The sequence below is a fragment of the Anopheles funestus genome, chromosome 3RL (assembly GCF_943734845.2).
Source record: "Anopheles funestus chromosome 3RL, idAnoFuneDA-416_04, whole genome shotgun sequence".
Lineage (NCBI taxonomy): Eukaryota > Metazoa > Arthropoda > Insecta > Diptera > Culicidae > Anopheles > Anopheles funestus.
The window spans coordinates 75,138,913-75,161,089 of NC_064599.1; the positions used below are offsets into that span (position 1 = coordinate 75,138,913).

Sequence of the window (22,177 nt, forward strand, 5' to 3'; positions counted from 1 at the left end):
ACTGCAGCAAAGGCAAAAAACGTTTTGCAACGAAATCCAGGAAAACAGACGTCAACAGTAAGCGAACAGGCGAAATGCAAATTATTTCCTGTTTTTCCATTACACATAACCATTCGTTTGGCATGCAGTTCGGGGTGGGATTTTTTTTGCCAGCAGTATGGTCAGTTTTAGCTTATCTTCATCTAAATCGTGTTCTTGAGTTGTACGTTCCGTGTGTGAATATGTACTAATCATGCATGCTTTTCTTTCGCATCGTTTGTGTTTCAGATCGTTGGTGCTGGCCTGTTTGCGTTTACCATCTTTATACGGGCAGAGCCGGGATTCGATGAATGGATCGCCATCTTGGAGGTGTACGAATATTACATCGGAGTGTACATACTGATCGCTGCCGGTGCATTGGTTATGATATTCTCCTTCCTTGGTTGCTGTTCAGCACTGATGGAGCATTCATCCGCACTGTATTTGGTAAGTATAGCACCTTTATATAATGTTATCAATTTAAAAGATATTTACTATTTCTAACATAAAAAGCATATGGAGGAAGAAATCCTGTTAGGATAATAATTGAACTATTAAATTAATTCATCAACAAGGAATTGTCTTCCTGAGACACCTTCATGGTTTATCATTTTATTATTATAAATCTCCTTCGCACTTTGCGGAAGCAATTTCACAAACAAAACTCTACTGTCCCCGACATTCCCGAACGCGCCATGACGTCTTCACGACAAACGACACTCCAATGAAAAGGACGAGAGAATGGGAGAGGACTGGAAGCAAAAACATTAACAGGACATAGTGCGGAGTGGCGACAGGACTTTGTCCTGTCACTGACAGCTCTAATGAAACTGGCCCAGTTCCAATCCGCTCAATCATCCCACGCTTGTCTTCGATGCCGGTGAATAATGGATATCGCGCTGGTGCTGCACGCCATCGGTGCGGAACTGTCACACAAAACTCACCGCAAACTCGCAGTCAGCGGGACAGTCAGCCAGTTTTCCCCATCGGTTAGATCCATCCCGAACCCGATTGTTTGCGGTTTGCGAAGGAACATAGCTCTGGCTTTCGCGGAAACTTTGATCCATGATGTTGTGCCCCGGCCTTCCCGGTCCAAGCAACTAATCCAACAAGTCGGTCAACGAAACGGTCACTAACATGAGCTAGAAACTCGCATTCACAGTTTTTGTCAGTTGCAGCCGGAAAAACCGGACAACGATCGAAAGTTTCCATGAACCGAGGCAAGATTTCGCTTTTCTTACTTCGTATTCGAAAACCACAAAAATCCTTGAAGCACGATTGGGGAAATTATAACTTACACAACATGACACTTCAGTGTCAATTAAAGCATGAATAATATAGCTCCCAAAACCCTGGCTGGCGTCAACTTCTTCGCTCATGAATACGGGAAAACGGTGGTTTGACTGTTTTTTTTCTCCTGCACACTGGAACAAAGAAACCTCGCCCCCTGGGTTTCGCCTTTTTTCCCCCCACACCACAATTCAATGCTTGCAGCTGACAGTTTTCGGAGGCAAAACTGCCGGAATGGTTCACGGGTTCAAAACCAATTTCAATAATCATCCAACCGAACTAACCGATGGCGATGCGTCGCCTTAGTGTTGCGTTACCGGCGATTTCTTGGCACTCCCTGTTTTTTGTTATGACAATGGGAACCTATTCCCCTGGGACCGCGACAATTCCTCGGTTTCGTGTTTGGTTTCGTCTTAAGTGTTCTATTTTTTTTTGTTTCTGTGTGTGCTTTCTATTGTATTAAAACCATTTTAGCATTTTTATGCGAGGGAAAGCCCGAAGGAAACGGACACACCATTCGGCAAAGATTACAATCACAACTGCAGCGGAATCGTGCGCGGCCAAACGTATAACTTTAATTGCTTTCAGTAGTTGCGCACCGGCTATATTCTCGGACGGTCGTTGTATTGGCCGCAGAGAGAGAGAAAAAGAGAGAGAGAGAAACCGGAAGTGCAGAACTATAATGAACCTTTTCCTGACAGTGGTAATGGGTGTGTTTGTACGTGCGTGCCAATGTCATTTCCATCTATTGTTTTATGTAAGATGTTTTTTTTTCTTGCTATCTAAAACCGTTCATTATATCCCATCGTTATCCTTGGCGAGAGTTCAAACAAACTGTGACGCAATTGTCGTTTGCTAAAGAACCATTGACTTTATTGTGACCCTGTGAAGAGGATGTGTATTCTTCTCCTAACGGTAACATCCCATTATCTTTCTGCAAAAAACGGGCTTCACCCTTACTTTGTTTGTGTAATGGTTGGGATTTTTCAAAAATAAATTATCAGTTCAAGATTTAAATATCTTTAAGCACGCTTAAAGTGTATGAGTTTAAGCGAACTTTTCAATTAAATAATTGTTTCTGTTGAAACACTGAAATCAAACAATTACCAAGCTAATGTTTAACTCACACTCAACCCGAATGATCTCATCAATTAATTACAGTTCCTCATCCATTCCAGAAATATGGTTACACAAATTAATTTAACCACATCTAGTGTCAATCAATGCGAAAGTGCCCATACACGATATTACTCTTTATCAATTATCATTAATTAAATGACTCCCTCGAACGGAAAACGCACTTACGGCCATGCAAAAGCTCCTTTGGGCAAATATTTACATCAAACGAAATATTGTTTTTTATCCTCTTACATACGATGCGAAATCTAATAGATTATGAGGGCAATTTTCTAATTAAACTTTGAAGTATCTTGCAGTAGCAAATATTAGCTTTCATTTCATTAAAGACAAATATTTACTTAGAAACGGTACTTTTTTGAAACAGTAAAGTGAATATTCAGTTTCATTTTGTATCGAGCTGGGAGAACTATTGGTGAAAGACAATGATGTCATTGCATTTTAGAATGCTGCAATGTTTGTAATGCTACAAAGGTACATCGATATGTAATCAATGTTGCATGTTCCAAAGTTCAATACACACACACACACATACACAAAAGTTCCAATTTCCTTACAGTAAGCCTTCACGGAATACTTCCTTGCCCATGCTTATGTTCCTTTGGTATGGTTTTGTTTTCAATTTCACCCAAAAACCAAGGACAATCCACTGGAGAACACGTTGTCAGTGTACGTTTCCTGAAATCGTTTCATTTTGAACAGGGATTTTGTGTTTGTCGTTTCGTTGAAATCTCTCTTACACATCCGCTCAATAGAACAACCGTTTTATTTCCGTCTCTGTTTGCTTCTGTTTTTTTCTAGTTACCAAAGAAACATTTCCACCGACATGGAATTTGTCTCTCGAAGCTTTTGCTTTCAATTTACCTCAGCTCTTTTTTTCCGCCCCCCCTTTTCTTTACTGGTCTTTTTTTTTCGGATTGAGGTTTGAATTTTGAGGATGCAAAATGTTGTTTCCCTCAAGAAAAGTTTTCCCTTGCTTTCCTAACAGCATCGAACGATTTGAAGTGAGATGAGTTGAAGCTTTTTTGTGCTCTTTTTTGTATTTTTTTCTTCATTTTTTAGCATGTGTTCGTGCATCGGTGAAGCTGCTTAGGAAAGTGAACCCGAACCTTGTTGTAATGCAGCTGTAAAGGTGCATCTAGCAAACTGGCAACCGTAGACAGGACCGCCCGGCTTATGTCTGTCTGCTTGCGATGATGACCTCCGATACATTGTAGTTTTCGAATGTTTTTCGTTGTTTTTTTTTCTTCCATAAAAAACAGCAACAGTCAGCTTCTTCTTCTCTGCCAAATAGTAGATACAATGGTTACCAATATTTCTTCCACAGATAAAACCCGATACTCCTCAGTACCATTTCCACCGGGTCAAGTTCCCTTCTGCAATGAAGTAGATTTGTGGATGTAGTATCACGTAGTGTAAAGTGAAGGCATTTTATTTATGCATTTGGCATTGCTGCACTGCATTACATTTGCGACCGATGTAATTTAAACTTTCTCATTTGAACGTTCCTTCATCACGTTGCTCGACAAAGTTTCGACTTTCGAGCGAATGAGAATTTTATCAGTTCTAAAGTCGAAATCATTCGAAATTTTACACATTTCTTACATTTTTCAATTAAAAATTCGAAGCAAGACTTTTTTTCGAACAATTTTTTTTCAATCAATTTCAGAATAAAAGCACTCAAAATTTCATTCTGAAACTAAGTAATTTTTTTTTTATAAAAATAAACAGTTCAATATCTCTTAATGGACGGACCAAAGAAGCTTTTTGTAGAGAAGAAGTAATACTTAAACAATTAGGTTTAATTGATTTTGCTTCTTCACATCTACTTTAATCATGCTGCCTTTAAAATGACTCTCTTTATCTTCAACCACACTCGCTTAATGAGCAGCAGAAACGCTGCAGAAAACCTCCTTCTGCTGCCTGTTGTGTCCAAACCGAATGCTGTCATTCTTCGGTACCATCTGTGCAAACACTCGCAAACATTACCTCGTACGCAATAGATTTTGAGCGCAGAGAGAGAGAGAGCGAGAGAGAAGTGTCGCCTGACCCGGGCAAAAGCATCGGTTTTAAGAAAATAAACACGGCATCCCTTCACCTTTGTCAACATCCTCGTACAGTGCTTGACCACAGCGGGAAAATTTCACCCCCAAAGAAAGTCAAACTTCCTTTGCCCTCCCCGGGTGGGGTAGGGGGAGAGGGGTGTGGTGTGAGCCTCAGCATCGGTGTGCCTGTTCAAAGGATAAACATGCTGATTATATCATAAACTCCAAATGTTTCTCCCTACCTTCCGCAGCTCCGAAGATTGTCCACTTCGTCCGAACTTCGGTAGGTTGCTTTTGTGGTTTGCACAATTTACACCGGCCGACCATCGGTCAACCGTTGTGCAGCCTGTTTTGCCGGTCGGTTTATTTGTTTGTTTGCCTTTGCTATTTGATTATTTGCCATTGGGGAATATTTCCCGAAACACCGCAACGTCAAAGTTGAGATGACTTTTCCTTGTTCACTTGGTTTCCGGGTAAACTTTTGCCCGCGCAAAGTTAAAGATTTTTCAGCACAAATGTACGGAATCCTACTTTCTTGGTAACGGAACCATTCGTTTGAGAAAAGATTTAAGAAATATTAAAAAAATAATTTGATGTAAAATGGAAAAGAAATAATGTTCTGTCAAAAGTGGTAGTACGTTAGTTTGGTTTATCATCCATTTATTTTATATTAAATTAACATATTTATAGGTATCAAAATTGTTTACAAAATTAAGTGAAAACTTGTTTTTCATATGTTTGAAAGGAAATATAAGGTTAACTTGAAAGTTTCCAAAAAAAAAAATAGTTTCGTTCCTAGGCGTGACGTAAATTCAAAAGTTGATCATAGCAAATCGCCCACTCTCCCAAAAACAGATTGTGAAAAGGAAATCAATATCCGTTCATGCTGCTCTTATGGGATGATAAAAAGACGAGCAAAATATCTCAACAATCGGATTGTAAATCGCTTCAGTGATTCGCTTTCGCTAGCGCTGCAGTTCAAGTGCTTCGATTCCAATTCGATGTATGAATTTTCAATTGGATGCAAAGATCAAATGGATGTTTGTTTGGATAGTTTGCCATATGCTGTAATATTTCGAGAAACCAACAAAAAAAGACATACCAAAACTCGTTACGTCGCTCCGAATATGAATAAAAGTTTTTTGTTATCAATTCTCTGTCCTTATATCTTGAGCAGCCTTACTTTTCTCGACTATGTGATTTTCTTTGCTTTTTTTTACTGCTTTCAAAGAAGCATAAGGAATTTGCCTGACTGCGAATAATTTTATACGAAAAATTGCTATAGCCTTCGTTGGTATCCGTCCGTCTAAGAAATGGTGCTGCAGCATAGCAACATTGATCCAGTTCTTATTTTGCTGAAAATGAAGCTTTTTCATGACAAAGGCATTTTAGAATGCGTAGATAATCATGGATGCATTTGAAATGATTTGAAATTCATAGTTCATCATACATTGCTTATCATGCGTATTTTAATAAAACAAAATTTTCAGTCGTTGCCACAATTATAAAAACAAAAAGTAGATTTGTAAAAAGAAAAAAATTCATATTGATTAAATATTAAATTATAAATTGCATCATTCACACAATAGAATATTTTCTGACAAAAAATTCATAAAGTGAAAAAGTTTTAGACATTGTCATGACAAACAAAACAGTTTAGGAAATCAAATCGATAATCATGTCATCTACGAAAAAACACCTAAAGATATGCAAATTCTACAATCAACTTCTACTTCAATAAAAACTCATTTAAATCATGATGAATCTTGAAAGAATCTTTTTTTTTCATCCTTTTTATAAAAAAAATCAAGAAATACACCAATAAGTGACACTAAACAATTTAAACAACAAGCTGTAATGTTTTGCTGTAAGGATCAAATTCCTAAATTAGTTCATCGAAAACATAACCAAATCCACATCGACAAAGATTCATTTCATTTGACAGTACTACTGAACGTATGCAAAATCGACCACAATGTTCCTTGCTAGAAGGCTGAATACAATGCGGAACGAGGCTCTGGGGGTACGTTCACCTTTCCGAACATCTACGTTCTGTCTGGTCGCAACGATTTCCGGACATGGAAACACATGGACCAGCGGACCCTTTTTGGGACTGCTTTAACAATACGGGCGATTGATAGTGAAATGCATCCGGCACTGCACATGGCGATGATTAATTAATTAAGTTTTCCAAATGGATTTATGAATAATGAGCAGTTGTCAGTCGACCGATGTCTGTCCGTGCAAATGGAACTATCAGATTGGTGTGGCTTAGGGGAAGATGGTGGAGTAGAGAGGGAGAGAGAGAGAGTCATTTTGTGCAATATTCTCCTGAGAAGGATGAAAGGTGAACATGAACATGTAGACGATCGGTAGCCTCTTGCATTGTACTCTCGAACGAACAATTTACCATCGTCCAGATCCATTCTTTGGAAGGTATTCCATCTTTTTCCTTCCACTCAATCAATTTTCACAATTTTTGCAAGCAACTTTTTTCGTTCCTCCACAAATCCCAACGCCAATGAGACATACGAACGAGTTTGGGGCGAGAGAAAAAAATACAGCTTCATATCCTACCTATCACTAAATACGAACGTTAAAGGGCGATAGACAAGAGAAAAAGAAACATCCTCAACACTCACCCGGGTAACATTTCGCCGGACAGGACGTAGCTGCACTGATAAAGCGGAAAACCCGGAGAAACCTGTTGTCAGTGGCCTGGAGATGATGAAAAATGACAAAAATTTCCAATCACATCACGGAAATTGGTTTTCATAACATCCGGTTCGTGTACGCGCGAATGGACTGAGCGTTTTCGGGGGCGAAGGCAGCATAAAATCAAGTAGCAGCAAATCAGCACATCTCCTTGCCTTATGCCTTATGCTTCCTTGACCGCTTCATTCACCGGTGGGTTGAAATGATCACGCTTCTGCGTCTGCAGCCTTTGCCCGCAAAGAAACGTTACGGGAAAAACAGTAGTGAGGAGAAAGCCGAACAAAAAAGAAAGCAAACTTGAATGCAAGAATGCTTCCCGTCTGGTCCGACCAGTCGGGATTCATGGGACGTTTATAAGAGAATAGAGAGAGAGAAAAAAAAAACACAATCATGATAAAAACAAAACAGCTAAAAGGAGGAAAAACGAACGAAAGAAAACGAGCAGATGAGAGACGGTTCGTTTTTTTGTCAAACGAGGGTGGTTTGGTTCGATGTGTTTTCTTCTTCGTTCCAAGTCTTGTGCCTCGGTCGAGCGGTGGTGAGATTTGCTGTGCCCCGGCCAGCCGTCCACCTCAACAAAGCATATCAAATGTCGCATCGAAAGCGTCGCATTGCCTTCGGCTATTGAGGTTTTCGTTCTGATGATGGGTGGCTGGTGGTTTTCTTGCCCACCGCTCTGTCACACGGTAGACTGAAAAATGGACGACAATATGCAGTAGCCAGTAGGTCTACTTTTTGTTAGACCTTTCATAATCGTTCGACAAAATTTTCTATTTTTTGTTGGTTGCGAAAGCTAACAATAATAGCTACAACATAATTCGCAGACAAATCAAAAAGTCATGTCACTTAAAGGTTTTGATCAGAAAATAGGTACAAATATATGAACGATCACCAAAATTACCGCCTCGATTGTTAGAGCTTCTTAAAATACAGCAACAGGTTGACGCCGGATAAAGAACGATTTGAGTTTAAATTTAAGCATCACTGCAGTATGGCAATCATTTCATTATCTAAATATTGTAGGGGAAGTATGAAAATATTTCAATACTTAAACTTAATGAGAAAGTCAAAAAAATTGAAGATCAAATCTTCAGTTCCAGGATCTCAGGTAGTAATTGTGTGGCACTCCTAAAGAGATTCGAGATTTTAACCACGATTATATTTCGATTCTTTTTACTACTATGGGTAAGGATCTATCGTGATACAGAATGCGTTCAAGATGAGAACACTTTTGAAAAATGAGTTGAAATGTAATTACCTTTCATTTTTCTAAAAGTAGTGCTTTAAATCGAAATTTTTTTAGAAACTTCCACATTTTTGTGTAAGTTTTTATGGTTCAATTTCAATTTCAGTAACTTTACTAGCGATGGGCAAAATTCTGTTTTTTCGGAGTCGGTGTAATCCAACTCCTGAACATTCCGGAGTCGACTCCGTATTAATCGAGAAAGTCATCGATGACAACGCAGCCTTTAAAACATTGATACTCTATTCCAATAGCAATTGGAAACTATGAAAAATACCAATGAAAAATGTGGATAAACCTATTGAAACCTATAATACAACTACGGAGAACTCTAAATGGAAAAAAAACTGTTTTAAAACTTGTGAAAATCTTTTTTTTTAATTTTGAGAAAGCATGTGGAATGTGGAAGAATATGTGGAAAAATGCCATAAAACTTGAGGAAAACTACGGGAAAACTCAAGGTAAATTGGGAAGAGCTTATTTGAAAATCCGCATTTTTACTGCGGAAAAATTCAGCATTCATCCGGAATCCGGAATCTTTTCCTCCGGAGAAATACGGAAATTGGTCTGGCAGTGGACTCCGATGTTGACTCCAGAGTAAATCGGATTCGAATCCGGATTTTGTTGGAGTCGAATCCTGCTTTCCAACTTCGAAGTGGGAGTTTATTTCGCAATTCCACTCCGGAGTTCCCATCGCTATACTTTACCGGCAAAACGGCATATTACACCTATTTTGTACAGTTGAGTCAATGAAGTGTAACATCTTTTAAACATCTCCCGTACACACTACGTTCAACATGTGTGCGTGCCTTACTAGTGAAGGCTTCTACTTTCTACGTCCAATCACCATACTTCACCATTTACCTGTCCTTAATCGAGAGCGTAAATGCACTTTCATCTCTTGTTATACGTTATCCATTATTTAAACGGAAGAAAGACACCGATAAGACGTTACGCCACACAGCCCAGAAGGCTTTTTCCCAGATGGAACGACAGCCCTGATGGCCATTGACATCGGCATGAATTTTCTACCTAGATCACTTCTAGATTGGAAAATGATCATAAGGCCGGTTCTATGGTGGCTGGTCGGGCGGCATATTTACTCATTGCTCAAGAAAATATTCTTTCATTCCTTTTGATACTTCTACGTTGCCCATCATACCAAGGCAAACCTGCTCGCTTACGGTAGGTTCAAACCCACTCTACTTCTGATGTCAAACTTCATAACTAAAGAGTTCCATAACCTAAGAGTCCTGAGTACTGAAGTGTCCTCTGGTGGGTTCATTCCGAAGACTTTTTTCAATATGCATGATCCTGCCACTCCTGCCAGTGTACCTTTCGTTTCGTAACCGATGGCTTGTGTAACGATGAACTAGCAATAAAAGAAAACCCACCTTCATCCATTTTGATGTGAACCACACAACGGCAAGCATCATGAAAGGAATACACCCTCCACAGTAACAAACCTCCGCACGACGGCACACAGGCGTTTGATGTTGTAACATAATTTGTAAGAATAATATTCCTTTTCCGCCACAGTTTGCTTGGAACTTCATTTTGTGGAACTTCCCGCACTTCCCTCATTGTGCCATAATTTGCTCGCTTGTCAACCGTGGCACAAGATAGCAAACGGATGAAGACTCGGAGAGGTGGGAAAATATTGAAAACCCATTCGGTTGCATGTTGATGAAGCCAAACCCACGCTTGGGGTTCACATTAATCGATCGAAAACGTGCCTTGCGAAATAGGCATATTTTGTCGCTAGAAAGGTGAAACACATTTTCACAGACGACAGCAGTCTCTTACGTATTCAAATGACTCAATCTGAATGGTGGGACATTAATAATTTAGCGTAAGAAAATCACTTTCTGATGGTGAGCAGCAAATAAATGGGAAACATGTAACATCTTATCGATGGTATCAAAAAGGTTAATGTAAAAAATGTTTAATATTTAACATTCTTTTCTTAAAAAAACATTCAAACTAATTAAAAGGAAATTTATTTCCCTTTAAATAGTGGAAAATAGTAAAAGAAGTACAAATTAACACAAGTTGTTTGATTTTGTTTTTATCTTGTGTTAATATAATAAAGTAAAATTATATACAAACAAACAGATATTAAAAAAATATCAAAAATATTTTTTAACGGAAGTCTGCGGTATGATGATTAATTGTCTCATCAAAACCGCAATAGAGTTTTTTTTCTTTTATTTCACTTACTTTTCCAACATCGTCCAACAGTTCCATTTCATTTAACGAAATCATCGCTATCAATAGAATATACTCTAACCCCACTCCAGTAGTTTGAAGTTAAAAGCGAGCCATTTGGTCTGTATTAAATCTATTTACTAACCCCTCATTCATTCGTTCGAAAACGGGTGGCTAAATTGCAAAAGCCTCAGTGCAGCAATATGGTCAGTACTGAGTTCGCGATATTCTCCACTCAACGAACCGGGGTGCTTTTGAGTGAAAAAACCTAGAATGGCCATAGTTGATTGAATTTTTCATTCAGACGGCGTTCGATGGATGGCCATTGAACGGGTACTTGAACGGGTGCACCTGCGTGAAGATTGTGTAATTTTATTGAATTCCTTTCCATCACTGCTATCCCATTCAATTATGGCCGTCGGTGCTCATTTGGTTCGCCCAAGGAAGCCCTACACAATGGAGGCCAATTCATGACCCTTGTGCACCGGCAAACCGTAAAGCCAATCATCAATGAGTTTTGAGACTGATTTATTCATCGTGTAACATTATTATACTCACGCATCAGACCCAACTATCGCAATAAGGTGTACAGTAATTGCACATAATGGAAAAGTGGCCAGCGTTTTTTTTTTTATTGAAAATTGTAATACGAGTTTTCATTTGAAATTTGATTGGAGTATGTTATAGCTTTATTTTTCACACATATTTTTTTCCTTTGTTAGCTTAAACAGGCTCTTAATGAATGCCAGCATTAACACTAGAATTATCAAGCGTTTGAAGCGTTTTTTGTTCGCGGTTAGGTTTTGAACAATTTCGAAGAGTACATTTTTATGGAATATAGTTTATTGTTTATTGGAGATCGTACTATAAAGTATGTATGTAAAACTCATGTTTCAACTACCTTAGGATTTAAAAAATAATTCAATGAAAATGAAGCGTTTCAATCAAAAGGACGTGTCCGGAAGTTCTAGTGTTTTTTTATTATTAGTTTCTTGCTGTGATTTATGTTGAAAATCTGAAATGTGTTTTGAAGTTTTTTGAAGAGAATATTTTAGAAACTGTTTGATTCGATTTGTTTAAATTAAAAAAAGTCGTTCCGATCAAAACGACTGGTCCAATAGTGCTTATGTTAACAATTACTCTGTAAACCATCAGTCTATCGCAATCAATAATTTGTCAACATTATACGATTCAATTATGACACATGTAAAGAACAAAAGCAAACGAAAGCACAGCCGGATTGTACCGTCAAAGCGTTCGTTTACCGACTTCCACTGCAAAATTTCCAACAGCGCTTCCGTTAATAATGTTTTCATAGTAATTTATTCTCAATCTCTTTCGGAAGCTCTTGCCAGACACAATCCATCGTAATCGATGATAAACGGACGCCATACCCCACTCATCCTCCTGACGCGGAACACTGACGGCCGATTGTAGTTTAATCGGTTTGAGCGGTATAGCCGGCAGCTAGAGGGGAGGGCGGTCTGAGCTGACAGGCGGCAGGATAATCGGCCCCGTTACATGGCTTAATCATGTTCGTAATTGTGCAATTTTCATCGCACCGATTCTCACGTCAATCGGGTCGGCTTGGAGTCGTCGATTGGGACGATTGGGTATTTCGTGTTTCGGTGATTGAAAGTGATTTTCTCCGGGCAAAAATGGAGTTGGGTGGAAGTCGAGGAGGGTTAATTTTTCCTTCCGCTGGTTTCGTTTTTTGATCGAAACGCTCGTAATTGATAAGCTGCTGGTAATTAATTTTTCGGTGGTACTATATTTTCTTTGTCACCATGAACTCGACGCTGGTAAATTGTGTAATTATAATAGAAAATGTTAACTTTACACTTGTGTAGGTTTAAAAATTGTTAATTATAGGCAAAATCGACAGCAAAGTGGTTTATAATATGTTATATAGTTAATTTGAATGGAAAAAAATTATGGTGCATTTTAACGAAATTTTTCAACTTACATTGAGGCATAGTTTAAAAAATTAATATAACTTTCAGGTGCATCTCAACCATGTTCGTTAGATAGGGAGTCTCCGTTTAATAAGGATTCTAGTTTAATGCGACTAATGTCAGTAGACATTGTTCATAAATTTAAACTTATTTGCTTTGCAATTTTGTTCCATAATATAAAAGAGCTAAAAAATTTTAAAATCCCCCTATCTGCGAATCGATGTGATATACCATTGATACCATGTGAATATCTCGGGTACTACCTGTTATTTGAATAAATTTTATACTTAAAGATATAGTAAAATTTTAATTTCGTGATGCATTGTGTTTTGAATTATTGAAATGAAAATAGATGAAGAAAAAATTCAAATTAATATTCACGAGAAGTTTAGGATAAATTATCAAATTTTTATTAATTTATAAAGTAAAACATACTCATCTGAAATAAAATTTAAAAATTAAAAATATTCACTAAGCGAACTCGCTCACTCGAACAATAGATAATTTAAAAAAATATATTTAAAGAAAACGGATTACATAAAACAGAGCATAACATAATGTTCTTTAAATTGCAATATAATAATTGTGCAAACTCAGGAAAAACCTAATCGGTTTCTTAGTTTAGTTTGCATTCAAAGAATTATTTTGAAAAAAAAACAAACAATTTATTTCAATTGCATGAAATTCTAATAACAAAAATTTCTTCTCATCTTTTATTGTAATTTCAGTTCATCGGAACGCAAGTTTTCCTGTTTATACTTACCGTCATCGGTTCTGCCATCTTGCTCGATTACTCGACAATGAACTCAAGCATTCAGCCGCTGATTCGTCAAACGATGCTTCGCTTCATCATCACCTCCGAGCATCCTCACTCATCGAGCGCCCTAAAGCTAATCCAAGAGAGTGTAAGTATTCTGCAGCTTTGGCATTGCCACGCTTCTACATTCAAGCACAACCGAAAACAAAACAAAAAAACACAAAAATCCATTTCCCAAAACTGCTGACGACAGACAGCCCGAGCTCGAACGGTGCTGTTTCTTAATGTATCGGCTGTTGTCTCCTGTGTGAGGGCGAAATTGTTCGCTAAAGTGCTTCACCTCGCAGGCAGTGCAGTTCATTAATCCATTATTGAAATCAAACACCATCGCCACTACATTGCTATGCACCATTTGGGACGCATTTGCGCTTCGGTGTCGATCTTTTGGCTCCTTTGTTCCATATTCCCTAGTCCCCGGACGCTGCCCTGATGTAGGAACAAAACTCATCACCAGTGAAATGATTGTAATTAATACTGAAATGCGAGCATTTAATGGATAGTTGCTTAACTCACGTAAAGCGCCCAACTCGCAACTCACACGCAAGCATTGACGCTACATACTGATGCGCAACTAACACGTCCATTATCATCTTGATTTGTTGAACGTTCGATTCTGTCACACATGACAACCTTAAGAAAAGGCCAACCTTAAGAACTTTGTCTAGTTCGTTAATTAAAGAAGCGTCAAACCATTTAATTTTTTGTTTTTTATAAAATGCAAACTTTTGCAATTCTAATCAATACGACCAAGCCGTTTCACATGAATAAAAAACACTTATGCAATTCAAGGAAAAAATACAAAAAAATCTATTTCTTCCTGCATTGGTTTTCACAAGTAATTATTTTAATTAGAATTTGTTTATTTTATCGATCAACAAACTAAAGAAAAGTAATGAAACTAAAAAAATAAAAATAAAACCAAATAAATCAGCAACTCAATCAAAGCTAGAAACATAAAAAGGCAAAACTAAAAACTTTCCGTTCCAATTTCGTTCTACAACCAATTAAAAACTTACCTCGGCTCGGAACGATCGATCTTTCCACACCAGCAAACTATAATTTCTATCGTCTTAATTTAACCACTGTCTTCGGCGAGGAGCCTTTGAATCATTGATTCGTTGATTTCACCTCACCGTGTTTCGATTTCTTCCAGTCTTCATTCCATTCGGTGTCACCATCTTTTAATGAGTAGGTGTAGCTACTTTTTCCTTCATGTCAATCTTCATAAGTTTCTTCGTTTTTTCCCATCTCTCTCTCTCTCTCTCTCTCTCTCTTTACCTTCCGATCATGTTCCATCCACCCACCACTACTTCCACGATGCATAATTAAACGCCTGCAAGGCTATTACACGATTACACCATCGTACCAGAAATGGCACTTTTTGCTTCGACGGCTTCCTAATACGGTTCCATTTCCCTATCAATTTCACTAATGAAACCTGGTAAAAGGATTCAGTTTGTTCGCAATAGAGAAGGAAAAAAAAGATGGCAGCTAAATGTAGCTGTTTTTTTTGGGCTGTAGCAATCTCTAAATTGGTAAATGTGTTTCGCTTTTTTTGGTAACATTTTCTTTCGCCCGTTTTTCGGTCTCGATATAGATTGGGTGCTGTGGAGCGGATGGACCGAACGATTACATGGTGATGCGTCAACCGTTACCGCTCGAGTGTCGCGATACCGTTACCGGCAATGCATTCTTTAACGGATGTGTCAACGAGCTGACCTGGTTCCTGGAGGATAAATCCATCTGGGCCGCCATCATGGCAATGATACTGGCTGCCGTTCATGTAAGCATTTTCTTTCGCCCCTAAAAGTTCCGTATTTTAATTCTTGTTTTACCCCCCAAAAACCATTAGACATGCAATGCTGTATTGGGCATCGTGCTGGTTCAAGCACTGAGACGCGAGGAAGAAGCCATGAACCGTCGCTGAAACCGGCGCAACGATCAACGCAAAAATTAAACCCAACAGTGACAGCACGTAATAACATAATACACCCGAAGATCCAGTACCAGGAGCATAGAGCTATGACAAGCTAGCAGTGAATTGCGTCTTTTATTTTGGTTTATTTTTATTATTTTTTTTTTCAACAGTATTCAAATGCCAGAGCTTTCTTTTCAAACGGTTTTTACCACTTACTTTACCATTGACTGTAGGGCACTTAGCGGTTAATGAGAAACAATGTCAGCAATGTCACCCAACGTTTACATATGTTTGGTGTATCGATACAATAAAGCATAGGTTTAGAGAAAACAAAAAAAACACGATTACAGCTGTTTGCTTTTTCAATTAATTTTCCAACATTTTCCACTCCGCCGTGGAACAATAATGCTGTCCGAGCCCAATTTATGCAGCTTGTTATTCCACGCTTTCCATATATTAGCATTTTGTCGAAGGGATAACACTGATAAAACAAAGGGAACAAACCATTGCATCCGTAAATAGCTTTATCAAACCATCGGCCCAAGTTACAAATCTTTCCGGACACACAACAACAAAAAAATCACTCACCTTTTTCGAGAGGGAAAAGTTAAACAACTACATAAAGCATTAAAAAAATGGCACCCATTGTTGTTCCCTTTCCAACCCAGATATATCAGCTGGTGGGAGAGGGAAAAAATTAAAATAAACCTCACCTCACATCTTCCCAAGTCCCCCATCCTTCCGAGGGCACCGAATCCATGTGTAAATCCTTTACACCGAAGACCTTTCCGTTCAAGGCCCAGCTTTTCCTCAAGTCTTTGCCGAACCGAAAGCTAATATTGCAAGGTAATAATTTGCATAATTTTTCCTCACACAATCGGTTACCACCTTTTGCTGTGTGTCTGTTTCTGTTGTTTTTTTGTTTCTTCTTTGTTTTGTTGCTGTTGTTAGACGATGTAACACCAGATGTTACCGGTGGTGAAGTTGCCCTTATTTGCATCTTCGGTGAAGCAACGGTGAAGTACAGATCTCTTACCCGTCGAAAGATACGCCAGCCCTTATGGTAAGGAAACTTTCACTCCCCTCATTCGTTGAAGGTCACACAATCACACACAACGACGACTTGAAAATGTGTTTTCTTTGTTTTGCATGATGTTGTGGGGAAAATTTTTTGTAAGGTGTTACCGTAGTGCCATTGTTTTTGTTCAGAATAAAGTAAAGGATTTTTTTAAAATGCAATGCTTCATCATTTCGATCAGATATTTTTTAACACACCTTCAGAGCATCCAATGCTACCTTTATCGGTGGATTTAAAAAATATTATTTGTGAGTTTTGAAATTAAATATTTCTACAAACCTTGGCAAAAGATTCCAGAAATTATTTTATTTCAATTTAACATAAAGTTTAAAAAATAATTAAAATGTTTTCTGGTAAAAAATAATTCTTCTTGCTGTCTTCAATATCTCTAAAACTTATAAAAGATGTAATCAATTGAAATACTACCTTTCAATAATCGTAATCCTCCACCTGCATGCATAAAATGTGAACACAAATGTGACACAAAACCGTTGCGATAAAACAAGTGCACAATCTTCTCAAACCTAAAACTACAAAGCTAAACGTGTGACACGATAATTAACTTTCTGTAGAAATTCTTCTCCAATGGAAATACAAAATCCGTTCACGCAAGAAGCACGCTAGCTAGACGGAGCAAGTTCGTTGCCACGGGTGTGCTATTAAAACCATCACCACAGACATAGTTATTAACTTCTATTCATGTCCAACTACAAACCACCACGAAAGACGATCGACTTTTCCCGCGCCCGTGTGTACACGGTTCCCTTTTTCGGGGGTGGCGATAGGATGAGACGTTTTAACAATCTCTCTATTTATTGCCCGTACATTTTCACTCTCCCGGTCCTCCATTTGTTCGTGTGGGAGAAGGTGAAGAACCTCATTAAAAGCTTGTACTTTCGACGCGCTATTCAGGACTCGTCGTCAGACGATATGCCGGTTGCTTCCATTCACCCGCACGACAAGCACGAACAGTGAATGGAAGTGAAAATTCTTCACATGTGAAGCGTCTTACACGGCGCTTCGTGTTCGTTCCCATCATCTCGTCCTTTATTCTTGGGACGTTTGTTTTTCTTTTCTTCCTTTTCCCTTCTCATACCACCTGCCAGGACTGACCTACTTCAAAAGCGGTGTGCTCTGGACGAGGAACGTCATTCAATACTTTGTGTGTGTGTGTGTGTGTGTGTGTGTGTGTGTGTGTGTGTGTGTCGATAAAACCGAAGTGCCTTTAGCCGGGATGGTGTGTGCCGGGATGTGGTGCTGATAAAAGAAAATATCACACGAAACGATCCTTTCTCAGCTTGGGTTCGGTGCACCCTTCGGTGCGCATACAGGTCGTATCGGGAATGAATATCAGGGGACGATGTAAACAGCGATTTTATTTTGCTATAAGTATCGCCATAACTACTACTGAAACACACTATGCGAATTGTGGAAATGGCGTTGTTTTATTTGGTCAAAATAACTAAAGTACATACCGGGAAAAGTTCTTCGCATATCGAGCAAATGCTAATACAACACATTTAAATAGTATTTTTTCGTTAAAATGAGCAAAATTTCACATTATTAGAGTTTTGAATTCTGGGAACTCTTTCTAGCAATGAAACATTGAACAAACTAGTTCCTGATACACAGAATGTTCTGAAGCCACTCTGATCAATGCTAAATCAGAACTTAACATCGTATTAAATGAAAATTTTCATGGTTTATAACAATTGCAAAAACAATTTGCCATTATTTTTATTCGTTTTTGTTTATTCCATGTTTCCAAATTTTAAGCTCACAGCACGGTTGCACACTCACCGTGCGAATGTTTCCTGCAAAGACTCGTGCTTGACATTCCCAACTGATGACTAAATGTTCGAATGCTTTTCGACAGAACGCCATTGGTTAGAAACTCTCCACCGAACCGCACCTTACAGCTTAAGTTAGTTATGTTTCGTTGCGTTGTGCTGTGGATTTCGTTTTTTTGAATTATTTATGCGTCTGGTTTTTGTTCTCTTGAAACACTTTTGACATTATTATGGCACCAATGCTATATTTTTTAACAGAATAACAGATGATTTAGCAAGAAATCAGTTGTTGATTAAAATATAAAAATAATAATAATTTTAAGCTACCGTCAAGTCTATATTAATTTTTTTTACACAACTTCAAACAGATTCAAAGATACCTAGCAGGCAAGGATTTTAACAAAGAATTCAAGGAGAATTTAAAGTCAAATCCATACATTTTTCATATGGATCGTTATGAACGTACAACTAACGGCGAATCAATTAGAACGCGTGGATGAAAACAAAATTAAACACTTAAACTACATACAAAGAGTCAGTCAAAAAATCAAAATTTAGATTAACATTATATAGTTTTTTTTGATATTCTTTCATTTTTTTTGTACTCATACATTACAAAGCATGTTTGGGTTTTCTTGGAAAAACAATATCATGTTGTAGATTTAGCAAAAGTACTCTTTATTAAGAAATCGCAAGTATAAGAAAATAGGGTATTTATAGCAACAAAAATTGGAATCTCCTCTTTCTGGTCGATGGTCAGTGAGCCGATGAGTCGTGGCATAATATTATTCATTAGTTGTCAGCTTATATAGGCTTTATAATGGTTGCAGTAAAGTATGCAATTTGATCATATTATAAGGTGAGTTTTGATACCTTCAAGTAGCTCAGGTGACTCAAGAGCTCATGTCAACTTTCTTCCTCAAAAGTAAAAACATTCGACAATATATGAGCTACGTGAGAATTTTTTTAGCGATACTGTAAAAATACTTCAAACAACACAACAAGGGATTACGAGGATAGTACTATAAGTGGTAACATGGAGATTTTCTACAGCGGAGCAGAGCAGTACAGCGCTTTTAAAATAAATACTTCATAACTGAAAGAAATCTTTTTAAAAATGCTGGTTTTCCATAACGTGACAAGAGTAGCTGTTTTTTAAAGAAAAACTTTTAAGCTTTTTCATGTTTGTACATATGAGTAAGTTATTAAAAAAACTACTAAACTTAACTAATTTATTTACCCCAAAAAACCTCTTAACATCTCTTGTTTTTATCACGATATCATTACTTAACCATTTGTGATAAGAAGAAAATAGACATTACAACCACATCTAGTCCTGCACCACAAAAAAAAACAATATAAAAACTCAAACAAATTAACATTCTTCTCACCGAAATGCGCCAACCATTGATGATGGTACGGGTGCTGTTGTCATACCCGTTGTTGCCATGATTTTACGATCCTTCAGGAACTAGATTAGATCGCTTTCCGTCTCCCATCCACCACCCGGTTGCCCCATTTGCTATGCGTACCGAAAAATTATACATTCAACGCTGGCAACACAATTTAGTACATGTTTCCTAACCGCACCACTCACGAATAACAACAAAAAAGCGCCCGTCTCATCAGGCGGGTGACGCGAGTTAAAAATTGCGTACCCTGGCGACACAAACTTTTACGATTTGAAATAATGTGTAATTTTTAACCGCCACTCCGCCAGGCGTGGCAAAATAATGCACTTTGTTGGTTGCAATAAAACGTTATCCTTTGTGTTATCCGTGCGAGCGCACGTTTTTTTTTATCCTTTGTTTTGCTTTATCGCACTGGATGCAGCTTTGGAAGCGGAAAAACGTGTTTCTTCACTTCAAGGCACGAGATTTTTCCATTGTGAATCGGCGGCAAATGTTTCCTGTGTGCGTTTCACCGCAAGATCCATGCCTGCCGCTTGTCAGTATACGGCAGACAATCATGGACACCAACGCATAAGAAGAAGATGAGTGCAGGGGAAAAAAATGACACAATACAAGGAATAAATGAGATTCGGCAAGATTTCCACGCAAAAGCACACTGTTTTGCACGGCTGTTGATGACTTGGGTGGCCACATTATAACACCACAAAAATATAAATAAATAAACGCACACAGGGAAACATGTACATCCCAACAAACACTCACACACAAGAACTACACCAACGCCACCACTCTGTGTCGGGAATGGGAGCAAATGAAATAAACCGCCGGAAAGAAAGAAAAAAAGCACAGGGATATGTGGCGATAAAATTATTATGCTCGGTTGTAAAGTCAGTCGTCAGTCGCTGCCATATCCCTTGCAAATCCTTACGATGGGAGGATTACATTTTGAAGATTTGATAATCCCACACGAGACACGATGTCGCCGGCAAAAAATGGGCTGGTACGATCGCATACCGTACCCATCAGTGTATGTAACGACAAAAGATGTCTTACTCAGCGGACGGGCGGATGTCCTGTTTCTTTTACCTTTAAAAGCGGGAAATAGATCGTTGATGCAGATGGATGGTATGCTGATGGTTTATGGGATTTTTACACAACGTTCTACCGTTGGTCAAATCGTACTTTCTGCCTTTCTTTTCTTTTGGTGATTGATGAAACATTTCAATTTCGAAATAGGAAACATGGTTTTGCAATTCTTTTTGCGAATGTTACGTGCTGTTAAGAGCTTTTTACAATAACCAATTTCTTACCGTTGCGGATATTTCTATTTATAAACGAAGATAATGCTTATAGTGTACAATATATTATCATTATTAAACTATTTCGGTATCTACATTCCATCTCAGCTGAAGATGACCCTGGAGGCCATGTCAACACTACATCCCATGTGTCCCTATAAGCGTATGATAAGTCGGGTTCGACTGCGATTCTGCATTTCTTCGCAAAACCAAGCAAATCGTGAACTTGAGGACATGCAATACTCACATTCTCCACGACGTTGGTGCAGACAGAACATAAAGTAACTGTTGAGAAACCCATGCCCCATGAGGAGTTGGGTTTGAAAGAAATCCAGACTGAAAGATCTGATATCAATCTCCACCAATTCCTGGTGTCATTGGTTACCTCCCTGGCGCTTTCCATCGACGTTGCCAACTCAATGTCTGATATGAACTCGTCGTAGCATTGGATATCTTCGTCGATCAGAAACACTAGCGGAATAGTATCAGTGACATCAGATACATGCGGCATCGTAAGAGAAAGTTGTTTGCCAACCAGAGTTCTCCCGTATGATGTGACTTTTTAATGGTCATGCAAAGTGTCGGCCTAGTCAGTGTCCATCCCGCCGACGCTGCAGCTCTCTATCGGATGACACTGAAGGTGACGTTCATCAATGGCATCCATCTACTTCTCCTAGAACTACGGTTGTTTAGCATTAGTATGGTTAAGACGTTTCTCTTGACGTCTCGAGATGCAAGCTGTGGTGCTGTTTTCGACAGAGCTCAACCCCCAGATGCTTCAGTGATTCAGTCGAGGTGATCGTCAGTTGTCCTTGCTGCGCGATTTGGTAACGGCAGGAGATGCCGGAGTAGGTCTTTTTATGGGCCATGTTCAACCCAACTCTCGTCACCGACCTCTCAGTCCTCTGAAGGATCCTTGAACCTGTTCCGGTGAGCTACAAACAAGGCTAAACCCTGCGTTTTCTGCAAAGTCAAGCGGAAACCGGAGAAGATCTTCATACATAACATTCCACAGTGTTGAACTGAGCCTGCTGATACAGTGAATGCCGCTACTCTTTCGATCGGTCTCGTAGTGCAGCGTCTGCCCCACGAAGACCTGTTTGTACCTAGAACTTAAACGTGTAGCAGCTGCTGCGGCGGGTTTTCATACAAACGGTCTTAGCGGCCGAGTGGGGCCCCAAGTCTCAATAGATATTTAACAAACTGCTTCACGTCTTCCACGTAATATTTTCTCTCTCTCTCTCTCTCTCTTT

The 22,177-nt window shown here is 38.7% G+C and overlaps 1 protein-coding gene across 1 annotated transcript in view; it reads left to right on the plus strand.

Moving 5' to 3' along the window:
* LOC125767082 (tetraspanin-2A) overlaps positions 1 to 15,687 on the plus strand; it is a 71,409-nt gene extending 55,722 nt beyond the window's left edge. Inside the window, exons 2-5 of the mRNA XM_049433334.1 lie at positions 268 to 465; positions 13,340 to 13,516; positions 15,026 to 15,211; positions 15,281 to 15,687. Of these exons, the coding sequence (XP_049289291.1) occupies positions 268 to 465; positions 13,340 to 13,516; positions 15,026 to 15,211; positions 15,281 to 15,355 (636 nt within the window). The 3' untranslated portion in view covers positions 15,356 to 15,687. The remainder of the gene's footprint in view (positions 1 to 267; positions 466 to 13,339; positions 13,517 to 15,025; positions 15,212 to 15,280) is intronic.
* Positions 15,688 to 22,177: the final 6,490 nt, after the last annotated feature.